The sequence below is a fragment of the Bubalus kerabau genome, chromosome 1 (assembly GCF_029407905.1).
Source record: "Bubalus kerabau isolate K-KA32 ecotype Philippines breed swamp buffalo chromosome 1, PCC_UOA_SB_1v2, whole genome shotgun sequence".
Taxonomy (NCBI): Eukaryota; Metazoa; Chordata; class Mammalia; order Artiodactyla; family Bovidae; genus Bubalus; species Bubalus kerabau.
Genome location: NC_073624.1, coordinates 12,150,871 through 12,172,364, shown reverse-complemented (window position 1 = coordinate 12,172,364; position 21,494 = coordinate 12,150,871). Strand labels below are relative to the sequence as shown.

Genomic DNA, 21,494 nt, shown 5'->3' with positions numbered 1-21,494 from the left:
ATACCATCAGCCCTGAACTTGTGCGGAGAATTAAATCTGGTGAAGGGACATCTACCCGTGAACCAGGGGTGCTGGAGGCTAAAACCTGAATGTTGGAAAAAAGAAAGTTCAGATATAAGTACTGCTTTTCAGCCCCGAATACTCCTTTCTCTCAGCTGTGTAAGCAAGCATTGACTTACTTTTAAGAAGAAAGAAAACTATAACAAGAGAGAGATTTTGTTCCTACCTCGTTCGTTTTCTTTGTCTAGTCATTATTCTTTCGTGTATGGATGAGAGGATTGAAGGCGTTTTCTCGTATGTACCACAGTTGACAGTATGACTGGATCCAGATAATTCTACCTGTACTTGAATTTGTTTTGAATGAAAGTTTTCAGGCTAAAGAGAGTGAAGTAAAGCGAGCACATAGCATATTCTGCTTCTTACATTTGTCTGAATAGCGCTTTCACTTTTATTTCCAGAATTGTCTCTCTACTGACAGTGCACCCGTCAGAGGGTTGATGTGTCAGTGGGAAAGGGGAGTTGATGAGTCTGCCAACTGCAGGACGTATTCACAATGAGCTTCAACGTGCAGGCCTTTGAACGGAAATCTGTTACAACCAATAGGTTTCAAAATGTCTTAGTTGGAAGGTTTTATACCTGCAAATGGTTTAAAGTACACCCAAGTTCCTTGTTAGAGGAGGGTTTCTTTTTATTCAAATGGGTTTTTTTCTTTATATACTACAGGTATGCTTGCTGGAGTTTAAAATGAAATTCTAATAGTTTCACCTTAAAGCATTTGGAAATTTCCCTAAATTGGAAGTCGGTTGTGGGAAAAAGGTCAGATAAAATTAATTCAGTGTCTGAATTGTGAGATATTTCTAAGAAATGCAGTTTTAATATTTTAAGTAGATAAATGTGTAGGGTCAGTCAGTCAGTGTTAGTCGCTCAGTCGTGTCCGACTCTTTGGGACCCCATGGACTGTAGCCTGCCAGGCTTCTCTGTCCGTAGGATTCTACAGGCAAGAACACTGGAATGGGTTGCCATTTTCTTCTTAGGGGATCTTCCCAACCCAGGGATCGAATTGGGGTCTCTTGCATTGCAAGTTGGATTCTTTACCATCTGAGCCACCAGGCAAGCCCTTAGAAGACTTTATTAATAGATGAAGATCAGTTAACAGTTAGCAGGATTCATTTTCTTTTTGTTAATACATTTTAAAGTTCTCTGCTCATTTATTACACATATATTATTGAACATCCATGTGCCCACTTTATCACCTGTTGACCGTGTAGGGCGTGTAGGACAGACTGGAGGCTGGGAGTCACTGATGAGTTTGTTGTCTTAATGCCACGCAGGTGATTATGGTCTGAACTCATGGGTTCAGATTTTGTCCTGGATTAACGTGTTGTGGATTTTTCTGTCTTTCTTAGTGGAATGTTTTGCCTGGAAAGAGTTAATTGTGGATGAACTTGACTCTTAACAAGACCTGCTTTTACATTCTGTTGGGGCTGGCCCAGGTGGTTGTCTCTTCAGGGCTAGAATGTCTCTGCTAAGTGCCTCTGACCTTCTCTCCACTGGGCTGTTTGGAGCTTGAATCTCGCCAGCCCCTGTGAGCTCAGGTGGTTGCTCACTCGTTGCTCTCTGATCATTGTTCTGCCCCCCAACAGTCGCTCTTTGTCTGACATCATGGAGTCTTTCCCTGTGTACCAATACTTAAGCTTTTACCCGAAGACTCCAGGGGACCCTGTCGGATCAGACGCTTTTCCAGCTAGCTTCCTCCTCTCTGTTACTCTGCTTCACACATTTCCAGCATCTTGGGGACTCGGACCCACTAGTCTGTGTTCCGAGCCCTGCAGGACTGCCGTTTTCCATTTGCCTTCTCTGCACATCACACATCAGATAGCAAGTCTGGATCATAACCTCATTAGTTTCTCTTCTCTCAAGGATCATAGTCCTCTGCTGCTTGTCTTCCAATGTCTGAAAACAGTTGCTTCAAGCATTATTGTCTAATTTTAACATAGTTTACACCAGGAGGCCAGTCCTCTATCCATTACGGTCAGATTGTGTTGATCTTGTAGAGAGTGATAAGAAAATGGGAAACTCATTGAAGGATTTAATGACAAGTGCCATCATCTGTTGATGCTTTTCCAAGATTACCCCATTGCTTTCTTTAAAATGGACAGAAGAAATGGAAAGATTAACTTGATGCTGTTGTAATAATCTAGGTTCGAACTAGGCTGGAAATGGAGTGAAATGGTAAATTTGAGTATTTTGAAGATGGAACAGTTAGGATCTACTCTGGAAGGTGGTAGGAGATAAGGATCTGGGAGGACTTGAAGGAGACCCTCTGGTATTTGGCTTGAGCCACCAGGAGGCTAGTGTCCTTTAAGGAGATGGGCAAGACTCACCAGTCTTCAGAAGAGGGGCCAGGTTAAAGAGGAGGAAATCAGGAGTTTTGTTTTGGATGAGGTTAAGTTTGAGTGACCCGGTAGACATCTGTAGAGTGTTGTCAAACAGGTAGAGCAGAGGGCAGGCCTGGGCATTCGCCAGCACTGCTGAGATGGAAGGCACCCATGTGGTCACTTGGGCTATCCCAGGGGACCTGGGAAGTACCGGCTGACTCAGAGACAGTCTCAGAGTCTGACAGGAAAGGTTCGTAACCTCAGGCGGAATCTCTTGAAGATCCTTACTGTGGTGCTCTTCCACCTCTTTCCTTCCTTTCTGATCCTGAACTCACGGAAATTTGGATTAAAAAAGTAGCTCTGTTTTTTGACACTGGCTAACCATAGACTACTTTGGACACTCATTCAGTAGCTTTACCCTCTTTTTCTTTCTGACCATGGCCCCTAGGAAACCGGAGGTGTCCATTGTGGGCAGCCAGGGGCGTGTGGTTCTCGGGCAGATGTTATGCAGAGGATGCTGTCAACACAGATGTCTCAGTAGCTTGTGCCTTGCGCACTGGACTGCTGTGACCTCTCCTTTTGAAAAGGGGATATTTCTGATCCCCTTATTGGATTGCTTAGCGTCTTGAAAATATGCTGCCGAGTCATGTGGAAGAGTGACACACCGACCTGGGGCATGCCGGAGCACCACCTGTTGTGGCGGCTGAGGTCTCTGGGGCACATTGTGTGTACCCAGGTGCTCAGGGATGGGGGCCCTCCTGTCCCCCTAGCTGAGGGCATTGGGCCCTCCTGTCCCCTTAGCTGAGAGCAGTGGGCCCTCCTGTCCCCTTAGCTGAGGGCAGTGGGCCCTCCTGTCCCCTTAGCTGAGAGCAGTGGGCCCTCCTGTCCCCTTAGCTGAGGGCAGTGGGCTTCCTGGTCCGCAGGGAGACAGGAAGTGATCAGTGTCTCACAAGGCTGGGGAAGTCATCTCTGCACGCAACTACTACTCCCTCGCCACCCCTACCTTCTTTGGGGAAAATAGGAGTGAAGAGGAGGACACTTACTCTCTTTCTTGCTTTTTGTGTATAGGAGATGCATCGGAGATTTGAGAATGCCCCTGATTCTGCCAAAACTAAAGCTCTGCAAACTGTTATTGAAATGAAGGTAAGTGGGAACCTCATAAGGAACCTTACTGTGTCAGTTCACACTTTCCAATGATCACACTTCGATGTGTGAGTTTAGAACTTAGTTCACTCACATTGTAGACGGAGAAGAAATAGTGAGACTTCATGAGCACGACACATGAAAAGAGCTTCAGTTTCATTTCCTCTTGCCCAGCATTTCTTGGAATCAGCTCTTCTCAAACCTTTTGATCTCAGGGTCCCTTATTCTCTTAAAATGACTCATCTTGCTTGTTTTTAAGAAATCATCGCCAGGTACTTCCCTGGCGGTCTAGTGGTTAAGACTCTGCGCTTCCACTGCAGGGCGCCTGGTTTGGATCCCTGGTTGGGGAACCAAGATTCTGCATGCTATGAGGGCAGCCAGAAAGAAAAAAAGAAAGGAAAGTGTCTATTCTTCTCTCAAGTAAGGCTGTGCTGTGCTTAGTCACTCAGTCGTGTCCGACTCTTTGCATCCCCGTGGACTGTAGCCCGCCAGGCTCTTCTGTCCATGGGATTCTCCAGGCAAGAATTCTGGAGTGGGTAGCCATGCCCTCCCTCCAGGGGATCTTCCCAACCCAGGGATCAAACTCAGGTCTCCTACATTGCAGGTGGATTCTTTACCATCTGAGCCATCAGGGAAGCATAGGGTTTCGTGAAAAAAGTACCTGATTCAGTTGCAGCCCATCGAGTGTCCTGGGAGCCCTGTCATACTCAGGACACAGCAGACAGACCTGGCCCCTTCCCATTTCCTCACACAGAATGGTGAAAAGATGTGTGCTTAAGGGTTAAGCATATGAAAAGTCACAATCAGGGACATTGTTAAGTGAGCCAGTGTTCTGAAAATGTTCCTTCTTCTCTGTCTGTCTTTTCCCGAGAGCGCTGGCCCTGAGAACACGCTGCCTGCCTCTGTCTGTCTTTTCCCGAGAGCGCTGGCCCTGAGAACACGCTGCCTGCCTCTGTCTGTCTTTTCCCGAGAGCGCTGGCCCTGAGAACACGCTGCCTGCCTCTGTCTGTCTTTTCCCGAGAGCGCTGGCCCTGAGAACACGCTGCCTGCCGGCATGGTTTCATGCTGTTGCCATTGTCCTAAGGCACCCAGTCTGTTGTCTGTCCTCTACCTTCATTGCACATATTAGCACGGTGGAAAAGGCCCACAAGTCAGAGAATTACTATGAAAAGAGTTTTGGCTTTTCAAAAGGGCTGGGAGGCACCCCCGGGTTCCACGGACCTCTGCTTTAAGTACTGAGTAGTTAGAAATCTTTAGGCTGAATGTAATGGTGCTTGGTGATGAAGAGCTTGCTTTCTGTGTTAAATCCCCTGGATTAAAGACCTGGCTTTGTGTAATCAGCCGTATGATGTAGAATAGGTAACCCAACCCCTCTATGCCTCAGTTTCTTTACTGATAAATGGTGATGATACTAGTACCTATCCCATGGGCTGTTTGTAGTTTAAATTCTTTAAAACAACTCAAACACTTTGAACAGGGCCTGGTACATAGTAAACATTCAGTCAGTGTTAGCTGCTGCTGCTGTTATTGTTTTTATTAACAGCATATTCTTTCTTACAAGAGCTGAAGACTCTTACAGACAAGGACCCTCCCTCCTCTCCTCTCTCCCTCATCTCTGTTTCTCTTTTTACCTTCTTCACGTCCCCTAAATAGTTTAATGCAGTATTTTGCATCGTGCACCTTCATTTAATATTTGTTAAATATTAAATATTTGTTAAATATTCACGTGAATGTTTAGTTTTTGGTATATAAATAGTTCTGTGTCAATAGATGCTTCCCAAGTACAGTTACAATAGTGATTTTCTTAGATGGTTTCCTCTTAAAACTGTTTATATTGTATACATCTGTATTCTCACTGGGGAAAGAGTTTTCCAGACAAATTCCAAATTAGTGGATTCTGGGTTCTTTGTAGTCAGACAATTAATAGTCTTGAACATAATCTTATAAAGAGCCTTTGGGAAGGTTGGACTGCATTCTCACGTTCCCTAGTGGTTATTTGCGCATATTATTTACCGAGCCCGTTGGAACCTAAGAGGGAAGTACATGGCAGTGCCCACGTTCACAGAGTCATCTTGCTTGCCTCTGACAGCATGGAAATGCAGTGGATCTATTTTAAGTTGTGTTAACCTCCAGCCATTTTGCTAAGAAGCAAGAGACGGAGATGCCAGTGGCCCAGTGGGGTTAGGTGGATGTTATACTGAAATCACAACTGAAGATGCTGAGATGCAGCTGAGACAACTTTTGAAAAAAGGTTGAGGATTTGGGAAATTTAACAAGGAGGAGAGGATTTCAATGGGCTCAGTTGATTTTTGTTGGAGAAGAACAGAGTAGTAAGATGGTAGAGAATTTGTTTATCTAGTTATCATCCGTTCTAAAACCTCCTTTGGAATGACTGTCCTCAAATAAACCCAGCCTGAGGACCAGTTGCATTGGTGCCAGAACTAGTCCAGCATATCAGGCATGGCAGGAGCTCTTTTTGGGCAGTCAGAGCTGGAATCTTAGTCCCTTCTGCGTGATCTTGGGGTGCGTGAAATGGCAGCGAGGGTGCTGATCCAGTCCACAGCTGCCCGTCAATGTGTGTTGGGATTCAGGGAGAAGATGGGAAATGTGTCCTGGCCAGGGCCTTGTGGGGCTTCATAGAGGAAGGGGCTGCTGATGTGCGGGGCCACAGTTCTTAGCTGGAGGCTGTTTCACTTGTGTGGCACCCTAGTGGTGCTAGAAATATGCCCCCTCTCTCTGCTTCCCCTTTCATTGCCTCCCAGGCTACCGTCAGAGGAGAGCCATGTATCCGTTTCTTCATTGGCAGGTTAATTACATGCCTGTTTCTATTATTGTAGTAATTCTTGAGGGACAACATCTTGATCTACCCAGGAAGATTTATAGTCATCTTAATTTTCAGATGGTGCATTTGAAGTTGTTTATTTATTCTCTGTGAGCTGGGGTAATTTTAAACAAGTAAATCAAAATCCTCGTTCAAGGGGGCTTCCCTGGTGGCTCAGTGGTAAAGAATCTGCCCGCCAATGCAGGAGGCATGGGTGCAGGCCCTGGTCCGGGAAGACCCCACGTGCCATGGAGAAACTAAGCCCTGTGCCACAGCTACTGAAGCCTTTGTGCCTGGAGCCCATGCTCTGCAAGAGAAGCCCCTGCAGTGAGGAGCCCACACGTGGTAACTAGAGAATAGCCCCTGCTGGCCACAACTAGAGAAAAGCCCAAGCAGCAATGAGACCCAGCACAGCCAAAAATACATAGAATACTAAGAAGTAATGGCAGTGTTACTTAACGTCAGTCAAATATTAAAAAAAAAAAAAAAATCCTAGTTCAGGTTTAGAGTGTCTCCGATTGTATTAATACAATATGTTTAATTTTGAACCAAATGTAAGTTTCATTTGAATAGTTTTGTAAATGAAAGTATTTGTTGTATTATTTTTAAAGGTAATTCAGTGCAAGTCAGAGGAATTCAGCCCTTACGTCTCCCCTGAACCTAAAAATAGTTATAACTGTCTAATGATAAGTCTTTTAACTCTTATCTGCATGCTTTCAGATAGCAAGGAAAGTCAGTCACGACAGCCTGGAGGTAAAGTGAAAAAACAAGTCAGTCTCAAAATTTCTTCCTAAAGGAATGGTTTCTCAGAATTTCCAGATAAAATAAAATTCTACTTAATTTATGCTCTTTAAGGTCTTTATTTCATAGGTGAATAAACATATGCAACTATTGATGTAAAAGTATCTGTTCTTTGTTGGAGTTTTTCTGTAACTTATGATATCTAAAGTAATCTGGGGATAAGCTAGGTACTGTGACAGGCAAACCAAGGAAATGGTATAGAAGGTATTGTACTGGGAGGTAGATATTTGTGGTGAGGCTGATTTACAAGAACAGTGATGTTTCGTTTTAAAAATGACTATGAAATATTTCAAACTCATGGTGAAGTTTAGAGACTAAGTAAGATTACTAACACAGTAGCACTCCCCCTTGTCTATGGGGGGTATGATCCAAGACCCTCAGTGCATGTCTGAAGCCACAGATAGTATAATACCATACCCTGTATATTCTGTGTTTTTCCCTGTACATTCCTTGGATACATTTTATAAACTAGGCACAGTGTAGGGGATTAACAATAATTAATGATAAAATAGAACAGTTAGAACAGTATACTTTATGAAAAGGCGAGTGGTCTCATCCTCTCTTAGTATCTTGCTGTACAACTCTGACGCTGTCTCCGTCTAAACTAAGTGCTTATCATGCACGGTAGCCTTAACTTTTGCAGTTTGAGGTACAACAGCAAAACTAGCACGAATTTCTTTTTCCTTCATCACAATTTCACTGATGGAGGATTCATTTGTTCTGTAGATCTTAGCAACCTCAGCCTATGATTTTGTTTTCCTTAGTGAGAACTTCCATTTTTCCAGTTAAAAGAAGCATCTTATGGCTTCTCTTTGGCTAGTCTGAGTTGCCAGCATCACTACGCTTGTGCTGTGGGTCACTTGAACACAAGCACTGCTATGCCAGGACAGTCCATCTGATGACCAAGACTCCCACTCGGTGACCAGTGGGCAGGGATACAGTGGACGAAGAGATGACTCGTGTCCTGGGGTGACAGAGGTGTGAGACTTCATCATGTTGATCAGAACAGCAGTGTGCAGTTTAAAACGAATGAATCATTTCTTTCTGGAATTTTCCATTTGGTACTTTCAGACCGCAGTTGATCTTGGGTAACTGAAACCATGGAAAGCCAAACCACAGAAAGCAAAACTGTGGATAAGACAGGACCACCATAGGGTAAACTGCAACTGTTGATGTAATTAACAGTTCATCCCTTTGCTTTTCTGCAGTGGGATGTTATCAGATGTTTGTGGTTGTAGATAGTTGGACACATTACCGTAAGTCTTCAAAACCTTCTTACTCTTCTCCCTACTCCACTGGGGGCAGAGATAAACCTTTTCAGGTTGCCAAGTAAAATGGTAAAGTATTACAGCCTGTAAAGGTTTTCCTGTTAATACCACAGATGTTTTCACTAGAAGTTTGTTGACCATAAAGTGCTCAGAAACTTCCAACCAGTTGTCCATTGCTTCTGCCTCTTTCATTAATACTGTTAGCTTTAATCAAAAGGGCACAGAGGAAGGAATTCGAGACAAAACATACTATGTCCAGGAAGGATATACTTCAGAAGGAGGGCACCTCTTGTAGCTTTTCTACGTATATGTTGATCTTGATTAAATTTCGCACTGTAAAGACTGGCTTGTTCAGCCTTGCTGATTTTTTGCGAAGACGTTAATGTCTCAATCTTGCGTTGCCCTCAGGATTCAAAAATCTCCTCTATGGAGCGTGGGCTCCGAGACTTGGAAGAGGAGATCCAGATGCTGAAATCCAACGGGGCTTTGAGTACTGAAGAGCGCGAGGAGGAGATGAAGCAAATGGAGGTGTACCGGAGCCATTCTAAATTTATGAAGAACAAGGTAATGGTGTGAGATATCTGATTTTTAAAGGGGTAGGGGGTTGAAAAACTGACGTGTATCCCTGCCTCTTTAGTGATGATGGACCTCACACTACTTTATCAGGCTTTAGGGAAGAATACTTGAAACATAATTCTTTCAGATAAAACTTTCCCAGTATTAACGTCAGAATTACTGATGTTGTATGGATATTTCAAATTTCACTTAAAATTACTTGTGTGAGGCTAGGTATGTATTATCATGGTTTAGCACTTCATGTCTGTCAGTATTTCTGAGGCAAGCAGAATTACATCCAGATGAGTTTTTCTCCCTGTATGAAAGGTCACATTCTCTTGTGAAACAGTTTAAAAGTCAGAACACCAAAAGGCTGAACCCACCCCTCTTTTTTCCCCCCTGAAATAGCTTAAATAAAATCACATCTTCCCTTCAAACACAGTTCCTTAAAGGAAAGTCCTTTGCGCTCCCCCTTGGGGAAGAGCCGTGCATATCAGGCTTATTGTTTCCCGCGTGCACTTGGCTGTATGTACAGTAAGGAAGGCTGAGACACGTCCGTCTGCATTATAACCTCCGTCACAGTATTCCTTCCTTAGATCCAAAGGCACTTAGTTTGATTTTCTCAACTATTTTAGGCAAGTTGGAGGATTTAGTTTATTACCGTTATCAGTTTATCAGGTTTGTGGTGTTTTAATTAAAGATCATAATTTCAGTTATAAAATATTAGTTAGAAAATAAGTATCCCCCCAACACGCCCCCCCACCCCATATCCCAATTGTGTCAATTCCCCAGTTTCTCAGAAGTGGAAACTGTTCCTCTAATGGTACAGTTTCTGGCTTCTTGCTGTGATCCCCATACCTGTAGAATATTCCTCTGTTATCTTAAGAATCCGTTATGTGTGACCACAGCCAGTTTCATGTAACTTCCAGAACTGAAAAATCCACACATCCAACTTTCTGTTAGCTTGATTTCTCTCTCTCACTTGAGAACAAAATAAAATACTGTCTCTGCTGCCCGTTCGCCAGTTAGCACATTCCAGTCCCTGAAAAATGCCCTGTGAAAAGAGCAAACCCATCCAGGGGTCCTTTGAAGAGGGAATTAGGGGAACCAATCTGATTGTGTTCTATGAGTTATTGTTTCCAGTTCCTGCTCTGGCTCAAAAGCAGGTAAGAAGACGACCCAAGTTGACACCTGAGTGAAAAGGAATAACAATGTCGTGACAGGTAGAGCAACTGAAGGAGGAGCTAAGTTCCAAAGAGGCCCAAGGGGAGGAGCTGAAAAAGAGAGCGGCTGGTCTGCAGGCCGAGGTCTTTGCCGTAAGATCTACCCTTTGCGTGCCGTGGTCCCGCGGCGGGACCTGCGGCTGGCTCTGGGTGCTCCCCCTCCCTCTGTGGTCGGCATTTCTGCCCAGCGCTGCACTAACCAGCCCGCGCTGCTCTTTAACCGACTCCTCTTCCCCCTCTGTGTGCCGTGAGCCGTGCGCGCTCCGGAGGGCCTGTCCTTGGTTCTCCATCGTTGCTCTGTCACTGCGTGGATGGCGCTTCAAAGCTTGTTTTTTCCCCTCGGCTCCTTTCCTGTCACCAGACACCTGATGTATGTGGACGGTCTCTTTCTCTTCTTAGGTACAAAGACTATGCAGATGTTCTAGGTCCACGACCCAGGGTTTGTTTGAATCTCGCTTCTTGAGTGAAGTGCTTTACCCTCCTAGATAGACATCACCTCTTAAGTCCCCGATAGGTGATTTTTGCAACACATTTTACTTTTCTGTGGAACAGATGTCTAGGAAGTGGTTAGCTTAATTTATAATTATCTGGTAAATTAGTCTCCAAATCTAGTTCCATCTCCTGTCTAGAGAAGTTGGAATTCCACTTCAAACTGTGATAAAATGATTATTAAAAAAATAGCTAACACTTGGGTACTTATTATGAGCATTTTGTAACCTACTAAGTTAGATATAGGTAGATATATTATCAACCCAGTCTATAGATGAAGAAACTGAGGGCACACAGGGGTGCTCAGGATACTCAGCTAGTGAGAGGCAGTTTGATTTTTACACAAGCCCTCGGGTGCCAGGACCTGTGCCAGTAGGGCCTGCACGCCTCTGCCCTGAGCTAGTCGGGCACACGTTTGTCTCACAAGTGTCAGGGGAAAAATGCATCTGAAAATAATGGTGGGATAAGACTGGAATGCAGCATTTAAAAAAAAACAAAAACTTGTGCTAATTTGGTGTGTTAACTATTTATTTATTGACCCCTTTATAGTGTAGATAGAAAAGTGAGATATTTTGTCTAAAAGGGTCCAATTTGGTTAGTGGTAACCATGAATTGTCCAGAGGAAAAGTTGATCTATAACTTTTTTCCCTCAGCTATTATTATTAATATCTTTTTGTATCAAACAAGAGGCTAAACATCCCATACCTTTTTTTCTTGTTTGTTTCACCTGTACCTGATATAGTGGCACAGGTTGGCTTTCTCCCCATCTTACTGATCAGGAAACCAAGGCTTAGAGAGGAAATTATTGTAGAGGACACATTTTTCCTTACCTGGGATTGACTGCAAAGCCTTGTACTCCTAACTTTTCTCTTTTTTAACATCTTATTGTATATTGATGGATAGCCGATGGATACTGTTGTGACGGTTTCCGGTGAACAGCAGGGACTCAGTCATAGGTATACCTTATCCATTCTCCCCCAGCTCCTCCTCCCATCCGGGCTGCCTCGTGACGTTGTATGCTCTTAACTTCCAGGCAAATTTTGTGCTTCCAAACTCTTCTGTTTAGAATGTTTTCTTCTCTTTCTCAATCTTTATGGTCAGTATAGCATTATTTGAGGATTATTTAATAATGCAGATGAGGAGGAAACTGAAATTTTATGTTTATTTTTGATCACATGGTCAGAGATAGCTGGAAATTGGAGTCCTCTATAAGCCATGGGTTCTTTTTGTTGTTGTTATCCAATTTTCTTGTATTGGGATTAAGCCATAGGTTGTTTAGCTGATGAGGTGGGAACATTCCTCCTGTATATTCATTCATACAACAAGTGCGTTTTTCATGCCTTCTGTTTGTTAGGGATGGGATAACACGGTGTGTGTTTTGTCGGTAAAGGGATGTCGTGAAAGATGCTGCACCACCAGTACGTGGTGACTCCGGGGCACCTTTCTGTATTTCAGGGTGGAAACAGCTGCTGTTGGCAGTGATCTTCCTCTGATGTCAGTAGTATCAGCCAGTACTTTGCATTCAGTGTGCTCACAGGAATACTTGTTGAATGAATGAATAATTAGATTTATAAATAGAGATTTCATGCATATGAGGAAAATGCTTGACTTCCTGCTGAAACAGAAGAGTAAATTAGAAATTTATTTTTAGTGCCCCTTAAAAAAGTCTAATTTTAATTACAGTAAATTTTATTTCATGCTTTCTCATGGGAAATTGTTCTCAAATGCTTTGGCCCTAGCGCCTAAGATTATCGCAGCCAAAATAAATAGTTTAGATACATTCAACTTGAAAAAAAAATGTTTTTTGTTTCCTCAGTGATACTGTGATTACTGACTTCTTACCAAGTTTATACTTCCAGTAATTAGTCTGTATTTTAGTGCATGAATGCCTTGCCCCAGGCAGTAGACATAACGTAAAAGCAGATGTCATTACTGTTAAGTTAGCTTACATTTAGAATAAAAGACTAAAAATTCTTAGAAACACAGTAGAATGTAAAGGAGATGTTTGAATTGAAATGTTTTCTAAGTCCAGATGGGACTTCTCTGGTGGTTCAGTGGTGAGACTCTGACTTCCAGTGGACAGAGCGCAAGTTCAGTTTCTGGTCAGGGGGTTGAGATCCCATGTGCCATGCAGCACAGCCAAAAAAAAGCAAAATTGTTCACTGTTCTGTCAGTTAATCAAATCTTTGGGCTTTCCTGGTGGCCTGGTATTAGAGAAGCTGCCTGCCAGTGCTGTAGACACAAGCTTGGTCCCTGGGTCAGGAAGATCCCCTGGAGGAGGAAGTGGCAGTCTACACTCCAGTGTTCTTGCTTGGAGAATTTCATGGACAGAGGAGCCTGGCAGGCTACAGTCCACGGGGTTGCAAGGAGTTGAACAGAACTTAGCAACTAAGCAACAGACATGTCAAGAGGAGAAAAATTTGTGGGAGGGGGTGAGTGGCACCTGTTGATTTATGGATTACTCTGTCAGAGTAATTCAACTTCAAATTACACATATAGACTCTTAACAGAATGAGATTTTATGCATTCTTTATTTAGGTTATATACTTTTATCCATTTAGTTGATATGACATGTTGTAGGTGATACAACTTTGTAGGTGGAGTCTTTTTTTTAGGTCAGTATCCCTAACTCCTCAAAATGATACGATTTTTTTTTAAAAAGCACGTTTATAATGCTTTGTAACTCTAAAAGTGGCTTTATGAGACAGAGACTTCATGTAAACTTTCATTTCAGAATGAAAAGAAAAAAGAACTGCAATAGCAGCTTTTGAGTTTAAATAGCCGTGCTAGGAAGTTTCTTTTTTCTCTCTGTACTACATCTACACTAATCCTGCTTTATTTATGATTTGAAGTTTATTATGACTTAATAAAATGAAAACTGTTTTAGTCACGATCAGATGTTTACTGTTATCTCATCATCATTATCTAAGTGAACTGGGATTTTTCGTCATCCATTCCTTTTCTAAAGGATTTCAGAAGTTTAGAAGACAATAAATGAAAGCTGGGAATTTTCCTATTAGTTGAATAAGCTTTGATTTTGGGGGGGGGGGGGGCGGTGGTCATCTAAGATTAGATGAAGCAAAAAGATGAATTGTGCCCTGTCCTAAAATTAATGCTGCATATCTTGACCTGGATCTGTCTGAGATCCAGATTAGAGGTTCTTGGTTTTATTTCTTTTTTCCTTACACTGTTTTATTTTTCTTCTCTAGATTGGTCAGGTGAAGCAGGAGCTGTCCAGAAAGGACACGGAACTACTAGCCCTGCAGACAAAGCTGGAAACCCTCACCAACCAGTTCTCAGACAGCAAACAGCACATCGAAGTGCTCAAGGAGTCCTTGACAGCTAAGGAGCAGAGGGCTGCCATCCTGCAGACCGAGGTGAAGACATGCTAGGGTCTGCAGGGACACCGTTCCTGGGCACCTTGGCACTTGTATTTCTTGTGCACTTTCTGTTGTGTTGAGATATGGGAGCCATGGATACTGTTATGAGGGATTCTATAGCAGTGTGATCAGTTATTGTACTAAACTATAATCATCTTGTTTCTGTCATTCTTGGATCTAACAAATTAAAAACCAGTGCAGTTTACATATATTTTTGATATTTCTAAATATAGTTTAGGACTTCCCAGGTGACTCTGTGGTAAAGAACCTGCTTGCCAGTGCTGGAAACAGGAGACGCACGCAGGTTTGATCCTTGGCTTGGGAAGCTTCCCTGGATAAGGGAATGGCAACACACTCTAATATTCTTGCCTGGAGAATTCCAAGGACAGAAAGGAGCCTGGCGGGCTGTAGTCCATGGGGTCAGAAAGAATCAGACCTGACTGAGCATGAACACGTTAAGAAATGAAAAGATAGTTGTAAAAACGTTTGTTCTCACCCATGGTAAATCTTGCAGTCATGAATGACCATGAGCTTGAGCAGCCTGTGTTGGGTTATTAAGTGTCCTTAATTTTTGGTACTATGAATAGCTTTAAGTACACAAACTGTGTAATACAAAAATGTTCAAGATTCATCTCATTTTGAACTGCAGATTATTAGATATGTGCCTTCACGTCCTGTTTAAAAATAGGGTTATCATTTTTAGAAATCTTAGAAGGTGACCTAGGCTGTCAGCCTAGATTTAGGTAAGAACATACCAAATAATTTCATACAGATGAGAATCTGTCATATTTGCAGTGATGATGCTGTTCGGATTTACTGTCTAAAGGAAAATATTTTCTAAAGAGCTCAATGACAGAGAGAATTTAGGTAGGAGTAGCTAAGCAGTTCTGCTTTCAGTTCAGTTACTCAGTCATGTCCAATTCTTTGCCAACCCGTGGACTGTAGCACTCCAGGCTTCCCTGTCCATCACCAACTCCCAGAGCTCGCTCAAACTCATGTCCATCGAGTCAGTGATGCCATCCAACCATCTTATCCTCTGATGCCCCCTTCTCCTGCTGCCATCAATCTTTCCCAGCATCATGGTCTTTTCCAATGAGTCAGTTCTTCGCATCAGGTGACCAAAGTATTGGAGTTTCAGCTTCAGCATCAATCCTTCCAAGGAATATTCAGGACTGATTACCTTTAGGATTGACTGGTTTGATCTTCTTGCAGTTCTGCTTTACAGAAGAAAAGGCATGTAATATGGATTAAGGTTTTGTTTTAAAGAACTGGATAATTAACAAAGGTATAGTTTAATGAGAAAAAGAAATGGGTAATAAAAAGAATGCAGAAAAACATCACAGACTCAGAAATTCAGTATCTTCAAGTGAGGAGGAAGAGAAGAATGACCCAAATATTTCACATATTATTTTTATACTGTGGGATTTTGTTGAAAATGAGCGATTTAAGATGGTGTGTTTATAATTTTCCTTACAGCTTACTTAGGCCTTTTCTATTTTGATTGTGTTTCGTTTAATCATGGCATCAGCTTCCTACCTCAGAAGCATGTTTTGGGTATGAATGCAGCTCTGGCATCAGCGTTACCGAGTTTGACCACCGGCCAGCAGGTGCAGATTCTGACCTGTTGCTTAAGTTCTTTGAGCCTTATTTCACATCTGTAAGGTGAAGAGGAGTGCCGGCCTCGTTAGGTTGTTAGCATTAAGCCAGTTTATTCACGTCTGGTGCCTGTCACATAGTAAAGTCTTCGCACGTCAGCTATCGGCATCATCGTAGTTCTTATAATACTGTCAGCTAATGTGTGTAAACTGCTAAAACAGTGAGAGAACGTGGTCACTTTTCATTGGCATAAACTTTATGTGGAAGTTCTGCTGTTTACTATTTTATCAAGCAAAATTAAGGTTTACTCATGGAATTGCAGATGCAGAACTGCCTGGAAAATGTAACCTGCAAATTTATTAACTTAGAGCTTTATTAAAGAGTTTTTCAAATCAGTACCTGGTTGCACGCAGTACTATGAAAGAGTCAGAAGAGGGCACCCTCGCTTTAGAAGTGAGCCTGCTTCCAGGCTTGCTGCTGTGATAGCTTTGGATGGAGGTGGCAGGTGTGCAAACCCGAGTCCCAGGCAGTTGGTTAGTGATGATGCAAACACTTAAAAGCTTGTCACAGTCTAATAGATGACTTCTCCCCCTTGGCAATTCATCCTTCTCTTTGTACCCCTCTCAAATAATGTTCTCATTAACTGGGTCTCACACAGATGGGCTTGTGATTGGCTTCTTGTACCGTAGAGAACAAAGACTGTATTTGTGGTCATTCTTGGATGGTTTTTATATTTGCTTTTAGCTATTGTGGGAGTAACTGAGTTTCAGCAGTTTACCCCCGCAAGTTATCAGGACAACTGCTCAAATATAAGTGTCTCATTCTGAACAATAACAGTAGGAAAGCTAGCTTCCTTTTGAATTGGGGTGATTTTATGAGTGTTATATGCCAGTTTATTAGGATTTACTTTTTTTCATAAATTACTCGGATGATACTTGACAAAGATCACTTTTTCCAAAGCAGGTTTCTCCTGTTGGATCCCCTAAAAGTCAGTTTGAACCAACTGTTGAAAAGTTTTCATCTATTTCTGTAATTACTGATATTTCTCTTGCTCTTAATTGATCTTGTCTTCCTCTCTGAAGCTATCGTTTCGTCTGGCTCTCAAATCACTAAATTAAGCCAGGGATTGAGGTCTTTGGGGGCAGTGTGTATTAATGACACCCATGGAATTGTTCCTGTTTTGTGAACACCTCTGTTGATCTGTTAACCTCCACAGAGCTGGTCTGGATTTAGTAACATTGTGGTCAAAAGCCCGGGCTTTGAAGTCAAACCTCAGTTTGAAACACAGCGTCCTGCATTTATTAGTTATGTGGCCTTGGATGAGTTATTTTAGCTCCTTCCTCTTCCATTTTTTCATCAGTCCATGAAATTAATAATAATGCCAGCTTCTTAAGGTTGAAATAGACGTTAAATGTGGCTAGAATAGTGTTTTAATTATGATGCGCTCATCTGAATTTGGAGGTTAATATTAAATATCACTGGATTAAAGTATTGCCATTGGCTTTTTTTAGACTATATACATTTGCACCCCCTCCTACCCTTGTAAAAATAAACTGGAATGACACATCTCTGCCTGTGGTCTTCTTGAAGTTTCTCTGAGCTCTTCAGCTTTTCATTGGGATGGGGTGTCAAATGAACTCACTGAGTTTGTTGGAACAGCCTTCTTAAAAGGTCTGCTTGTGTGCGGTGTTGGTCTCCTGGCCCAGTGCCCTTCGTTCATCCTTCTTTCTAGGCGGAGACAGTGGGAGAAGTGGTGACGGGAGGTTATGCTGTGATCTTGGGCAGGTCACTTAGTGTGGGCTTTGCTTTTTTTGCAGTCTTATAATTAGGAGTAGTTTATTTAATTTTTAAAAACCTTACAAAATACTGTCAAATACAGGAAAAATGCAGAAAATAACGTAATAGACATCACTCAGATTTAATCTGCATTAATGTTTGACCACTTTTAAAGGTCCTTTAAAAGCAAAGATTCTTTAAAAAAAAAAAACAAACTCATTCTAAACGGAATATTCAGTGGAATATCTGGTTTAAGCAGAAACTTTTGTTAGAATCTCAGGTTTTTAAAACTGGTTGGGACCAGGAATAAATATGTGGGCGCTGTTGTTAGGGGGGTGGTGGCTAAAGCCTTAAGAATGAAGTGGTTTCTCCAGAGGACGTTGTAGGGAGTGAGACATAGAGGGAAATGACAGAGGGTCCAGTGAAGAACAGGCTTCCCAGGTGGCGCTAGTGGTAAAGAACTCACCTGTTAATGTAGGACCTGGCTTAACGTAGGAGACCTGTGTTCAATCCCTGGGTTGGGAAGATCCCCTGGAGAAGCGCATGGCAACCCACTTCAGTACTCTTGGCTGGAGAATCCCATGAGCAGAGGAGCCTGGTGAACTACAGTCCATGGGGTTGCAAAGAGTCAGACACCACTGAAGTGACTTATCACACACCAGTGAAGAACACTGAAAAGGTGTGGTCAGAGAGTTGGAAGCAGAGTGAGTCCTGTAACTCCAAGAGAGGAATTATAGGAAACACACCATTGTTTCCATGCAAATACTACTGTGCTCTTAGGTAAATCTATTTATTGATATAAAACAGAAGAAGGCTGAGATGGGTTGATACTATTATTGGGGTTTTTTTTTGGTGGGAAGGGAGTTGAGATTATTAATGGTTTTGTGATCAGAAGTAAAAGACAAGAACAGCAGGGTAGCCATTTTTCTGTTCACGTCCATTGGTAGAGAAAATCCTGCAGAGGAAAAGCCTCCTACTTATGTTGAAGTTGGCATAACCTGCTTGCCACAGACCTTGATGCTTGGCAAGCTGGATAGATGCTGTTCCTCCAGCCCAGCGGACATGAATAAACAAGGCATTATTCCCCCTGCCAAGAATGGTGTTAGGGTGATGACTGTGTATCCTGCTAATCTCTGAGGGGTTTCCCTGAATATGCTTTTTTGTGTGTGTGTGTGTGGTTTGTGAAATATGGACCTCACGCAAAATTACACTATGAATTTAGTTCAAACCAAAAGATCAGTGGAGAATTCAGAGCGATTAATCTAGTAGTAGCAAAGTGGTTTTTGTGGTATTTTTTATCTTAGATCTCCAGACCAGCACATTTAAATTCTGCGTTGCATGAAAAAGCAGACCAAGAAAAAGTGTACACAGGTGACTTGACTTGAAAAGATCATTTAGTGATTAGGGTGTATGTGGGCGCAGGTAGTTGGTGCCTAATCTTTGGGATTGGGATAGAAACTATTTTGAATATCAAAGCCGGCATTTCCCACTGCAGTAACACCAGAAGTTTGTGTGTCTATAACAAGAGTTTTCACTCATTACCTTTTTCAGTCACCAGTTCCTGTGGGTCTCATACCTGACATTCCCTCAGAACAGCACACAGGCTTTAGTGAGTGGTTAGCACAGGCCCGCCTCCAGATCGCTTAGCAGAGTCAGGGGTCTGATGCAAAAACACAGCAGGGCATCTAGGTGCTTTCCGCAAAGCAGCAGCACTCTGAGGTCTCAAAGTTACTGTCCTCAGAATTCTGAGGGCTTTCGATAATACTCTGTGTGGTTGGCAAGCACATACCTGACCACATGCAAGAAGGTTCAGAAGTGTGAGGGTAGAATGAAGAAAACTGGTTAATTTAGAAGTAAAGGTTTGTGCAATAAACATGACTGCAAAAAAACAAAACAACAAAATGGTGTGAAGCTGTATTTGAAATGATTGCTCAGGCTGGGAGAGAAAACCACAATGGAGGTGGATAACAAAAAGGGTGATGGGTCAGAGGTTATGCTACGAACAAAGAATAGGCTTAGCAGGCATAGAAGAAAGAGCTGAGTTTCAGAAATAAAATTTTCAGAGTTTGAAAGTTCTTAGGTGAATCTTTGCAGAATATAAGAAAGCTTGCCGTGTATCATTTATTAAACCAGAGGAAAGTTACAGATGAGGGAGTGTTTATTGAGGGGACAGTGGAACTTGTGGTGAAGAATTATAAATGAGACCTGAAAAGATGGCTCCCCAATATCTGGCTTGGCAACCCTGGTGGCATTGAAGTGGTTGAAATAGAGATCAGCAGAGTGAAATCTTTTCGTTTATATGTTTTTCCTCTCTAGCATAGTTTTAAGATAATTCGTAAGTACATGATGGCTTATCTATAGCAGTTTCAAATGAGACTAGTTTCCTAGGAAATTTTCTTCAGTATCTATTGAGCAGTAAATGCTACTACACACACACAGTATTGATACTCAGATACCATATTATTTTTATATAATGTTAGTTTTGGGGGCTTTTTTTTGCTTTGTTATTCAGTTGCTAAATCATGTCTGACTCTTAGTGACCCTATGAACTGCAGTACACCAGGCCTCCCTGTCCCTCACTATCTCCCGGAGTTCACCCAGGTTCGTGTCCATTGAATCGGTGGTGTCATCCAACCATCTCATCCTCTGCCACCCTCTTCTCCTTTTGCCTTCAGTCTTGCTGCTGCTGCTAAGTCGCTTCAGTCGTATCCGACTCTGTGCAACCCCATAGATGGCAGCCCACCAGGCTCTCCGTCCCTGGGATTCTCCAGGCAAGAACACTGGAGTGGGTTGCCATTTCCTTCTCCAATGCATGAAAGTGAAAAGTGAAAGTGAAGTCGCTCAGTCGTGTCCGACTCCTAGCGACCCCGTGGACTCCAGCCTACCAGGCCCCTCCGTCCATGGGATTTTCCAGGCAAGAGTACTGGAGTGGGTTGCCATTGCCTTCTCCGCCTTCAGTCTTGCCCAGGGTCTTTTCCAGCATCAGAATCTTCTCCAGTGAGTTGGCTGTTCATATCAGGTGGCCAAAGTATTGGAGCTTCAACTTCAGCATCAGTCCTTCCAATGAGTATTCAGGGTTGATTTCCCTTAGGATTGACTGGTTTGATCTTGCTGTCCAAGGGACTCTCAAGAGTCTTCTGTAGCACCACAATTGGAAAACATCAATTCTTGGATGTTCAGCCTTCTTTATGGTCTTTTTTTTTTTTTTTTTTTTTGCTAATACTAGTTATTTATTTAATTTATTTTTAATTGGAGGACAATTGCTTTACAATGTGGTGTTCGGTTCTGCCATACATCAGCATGAATCAGCCATAGGTAAACATATGTTCCCTCCATCTTGAGCCTCCCTCCTTAGTGTTTTGATATGATATAGTTTTGATATATTACTGATACTATAGTTATAATGCTGTTATTTCCGAATGTGTTGGTACTTGGACAGCAAACTTGGGCTGTCTAGTCAGAGGAGCTGGTGGTAGACTTGCTTGGCCTCACAGATCTCTGAGTGTGTGATAACATTGTCAGCTGCAGGTGGATTGTAGTATCTGATTCAGCAAGTGTCAAGTTTGGTGGCAGTTACAGTTTTCTTTCTAATTTTAAATTTTCTAAAGCAGTGTGGCATCACTTGGGAACTTGTTAGAAATACTGATTCTTGAGCCCCAACCTTGCTGGATTAGAAACTCTGATGGCTTGTCCTGGCATTCTGTTCAAATCTTCTGAAGGATTCTAATGCATGTAAAATTTGAGAAACATGATAGATCATACCTGCTTTTATAGAAGTTTATAACATTTTATAACAATTCTCTATCTTGTCCCATTTATTCGGATCTATTTATCTTGATACCATCGTAATTTAACTGATGTAAAATTTTAATTTCATTATGGAAGAACTCACAAAATTTTAGAGTTTAATTCTAAGTAGTCATGATTACATTCAGAGTGGTATGTAGCCTTTCCCTTCTACAGAAAGTGAAAGTTGCTCAGTCCTGTCCAGCTCTTTGCGACCCCCATGGATTGGTTCTCCAGGCCAGAATACTGGAGTGGATAGCTTTTTCCCTTCTCCAGCA

At 42.4% G+C, this 21,494-nt stretch overlaps 1 protein-coding gene across 32 annotated transcripts in view; it reads left to right on the top strand.

Moving 5' to 3' along the window:
* The window catches only part of ERC1 (ELKS/RAB6-interacting/CAST family member 1), a 272,013-nt gene that overhangs the window by 67,682 nt on the left and 182,837 nt on the right, over positions 1 to 21,494 (top strand). For 30 of the 32 annotated variants that reach the window (XR_008710256.1, XR_008710258.1, XM_055567813.1 and 27 more), the window contains 4 exons: positions 3,447 to 3,521; positions 8,820 to 8,975; positions 10,190 to 10,273; positions 13,888 to 14,055. Coding sequence is in view for 30 of the 32 variants with exons in the window: in XM_055567813.1 (XP_055423788.1) it covers positions 3,447 to 3,521; positions 8,820 to 8,975; positions 10,190 to 10,273; positions 13,888 to 14,055 (483 nt within the window). In the remaining 2 variants the exon portion in view is untranslated. The remainder of the gene's footprint in view (positions 1 to 3,446; positions 3,522 to 8,819; positions 8,976 to 10,189; positions 10,274 to 13,887; positions 14,056 to 21,494) is intronic. The other 2 variants (XM_055567835.1, XM_055568020.1) reach the window with 1 other exon arrangement.